Genomic DNA, 2,500 nt, shown 5'->3' with positions numbered 1-2,500 from the left:
TCTTAACTTTTATGTACTTTTTCAAATTTTGTACACTGATAGAACTTTATAACCTACAATTAGGTGTTAAATTTGATCTAAGTATAAGCCATATGTGCAAAGTTATTCAATAAAAACTGCTCACTTTTGATCAAACATTTGTGCACGCCTACGCAAAAGTTACGTGAGCTATCAGTTTGAAATTTTTACTTCAGCTTCTTGTAAGAGTAAAAATGTACTGTTTTTAGTTTTTTGTCATTCGGATTAAAGATTGCTGATTTAGAGCAACAAATGTATAAGGTGAGAAAATACCTAAGTATTGGTTAGACCAAGCAAGCTAGATTAATACTTTCTAGCTCAAGTTTTCAAAAGAATCATACAGTTGGATGGTTATTATTCATTGCCAACTTTTAAGCACAAAATTGCTATTTTTTTAATGAAATTCTCATAATTAAAGAGCGTTTAGCGTCTCGTGATATTAGTTTAAGCAATCAGTGTAAATAATAATGTTTGATACAGCTGCACCGAAAGCATGCGGATGATGACAAGAAACTGTTAATCTAGTTTCCATAGCGTTGCTATAAAGGAAGTTATTAACATTGTTTTAGAGAGGAAAACTACCACCATATATTTTAGATAATCTTGTAGGTTCTTTAAAGTATAGGTCTGTTCAGAATAATAGGGTTGCGATCCTAAAGCTAATGTTGGTTACTATCGAGTGTCTCATTTTCTTACTTGCTGTGGCTTGTTGGTGTGTATGGAGAAAAAGTCATGATATCTAAACACCTTAGGTGTGAAAAAAAAGGCGCAGCCCAGAAGTATTGAGCGTGCAACTTAAAGAAATGAAATCAAAATTGGCGGTCAAACTAGTGGCTACACTTATAGCAATGATAAGAATTTTACAACTTGAGACAGTTCTTCCGAAACATGTATCTCATTTTTAGACTTAAGCCACTTCTTCTGAAACATGTATCTCATTTTTAGGCTCAAGCCAGTTCTTCTGAAACTTGTATCTCATTTTTAGGGTTAAGCCAGTTTTTTCTGAAACATGTATCTCACTTTTAAGGGAAGCAGTGAGCCAATTTCATGTTTTCGCGAAAGCGTAAAATTTAGAATATCATCCTGTTTTATTTTTAAATGATTTAAAAAGGATTTTTTTTCTAATGTAAAATTGAGAAAAAATAAAACTATGGACATCATTCTATCTTAGTATATTTTTTCATTTCTAATTCTTTGTATTAAGATGTCATTTTACAAAGGTGCTGTTCGTTAAGCATCTTTCACGACCTCGGTAACCTTATTAATCAAGAAATGTTTCTTCTTTCTCTATTAGGGCTAAACGGGGTGATAGAGCATACTAACTCTGACCAACATGACTTAATGGCAGCTTTAAAAGCACGGAAAGAAGATTTGGAAGAGGCGTTAAGACACAAAATGGAAGAACTAAAACTGATATGCATCAGAGAAGCAGTAATTATTGATTCATTACATTAGTCACTGTAAAATATTTTTTTACTGTTAAGTGGAAATCTTGTTTCGTGATAAAAAGCTTGTTATTATTAATTACACAGCGCCACCTGTTAGTACGTAATACATGTAGACCAGCAATTATGGCGTATTTCTTAATCACAACTTCACTGTTATTTAGAGCCAGTTTTAGCTTTATAACACTGACATCTTGTATAAATAACGTTATAATAACTGTAAAGAAACGTTTTCCTTTTTATCATCCTTTTTATTAAGTGTCGTTTCTTATTCTACTATATCCGAAACGCCTATGTCTCGTGCACAACGTAATGTTACAAGCACCGTTGTTTTAATTTCCACTCCACGTACACAATTATCGGTTTTGAAAATTAACAAATAAATTAGAAAATATTTGGAAAACAATTGTTTTTATTCTTAAAACTGACTTGTGTTGAATTATATCAGGAACTAACAGGCGAAGTCCCTCTTGATATCCCACTGGCACCTGGTGAAGAGCCACCAAGAGTCAGAAGACGTGTTGGAACGTCCTTCGTTTTGAATGATAAATTGTTTCACAAGGCTCGATCAAAAAAAGTGAGTTTGTCAGAATATTGATAGTTTTATCGTTTTTAAACATTCTACATTAGTATGTACATTGTATAATTAAACATTGTACAGTGTATATACACCACAGTATGTACATTGTATAATTAAACATTGTACAGTGTACATACACCACAGTATGTACATTGTATAATTAAACATTGTACAGTGTACATACACCACAATATGTATATTGTATAATTAAACATTGTACAGTGTATATACACCACAGTATGTACATTGTATAATTAAACATTGTACAGTGCATATATACACCACAGTATGTACATTGTATAATTAAACATTGTACAGTGCATATATACACCACAGTATGTACATTGTACAATTAAACATTATACAGTGTATATACACCACAGTATGTACATTGTACAATTAAACATTATACAGTGTATATACACCACAGTATGTACATTGTACAATTAAACATTGT

General features: G+C 31.7%; 1 protein-coding gene across 1 annotated transcript in view; it reads left to right on the top strand.

The window, feature by feature from the left end:
* Window positions 1-2,500, top strand: part of LOC106472796 (GATA zinc finger domain-containing protein 14-like) — a 24,259-nt gene that overhangs the window by 3,625 nt on the left and 18,134 nt on the right. The window contains exons 3-4 of the mRNA XM_022401341.1: window positions 1,313-1,449; window positions 1,912-2,040. Coding sequence (XP_022257049.1) covers window positions 1,313-1,449; window positions 1,912-2,040 — 266 coding nt within the window. The remainder of the gene's footprint in view (window positions 1-1,312; window positions 1,450-1,911; window positions 2,041-2,500) is intronic.

Source organism: Limulus polyphemus, unplaced genomic scaffold, assembly GCF_000517525.1.
Source record: "Limulus polyphemus unplaced genomic scaffold, Limulus_polyphemus-2.1.2 Scaffold5619, whole genome shotgun sequence".
NCBI classification, from domain to species: domain Eukaryota; kingdom Metazoa; phylum Arthropoda; class Merostomata; order Xiphosura; family Limulidae; genus Limulus; species Limulus polyphemus.
Note: the sequence above shows the minus strand (reverse complement) of the source record. Positions and strands in the feature narration are given on the sequence as shown.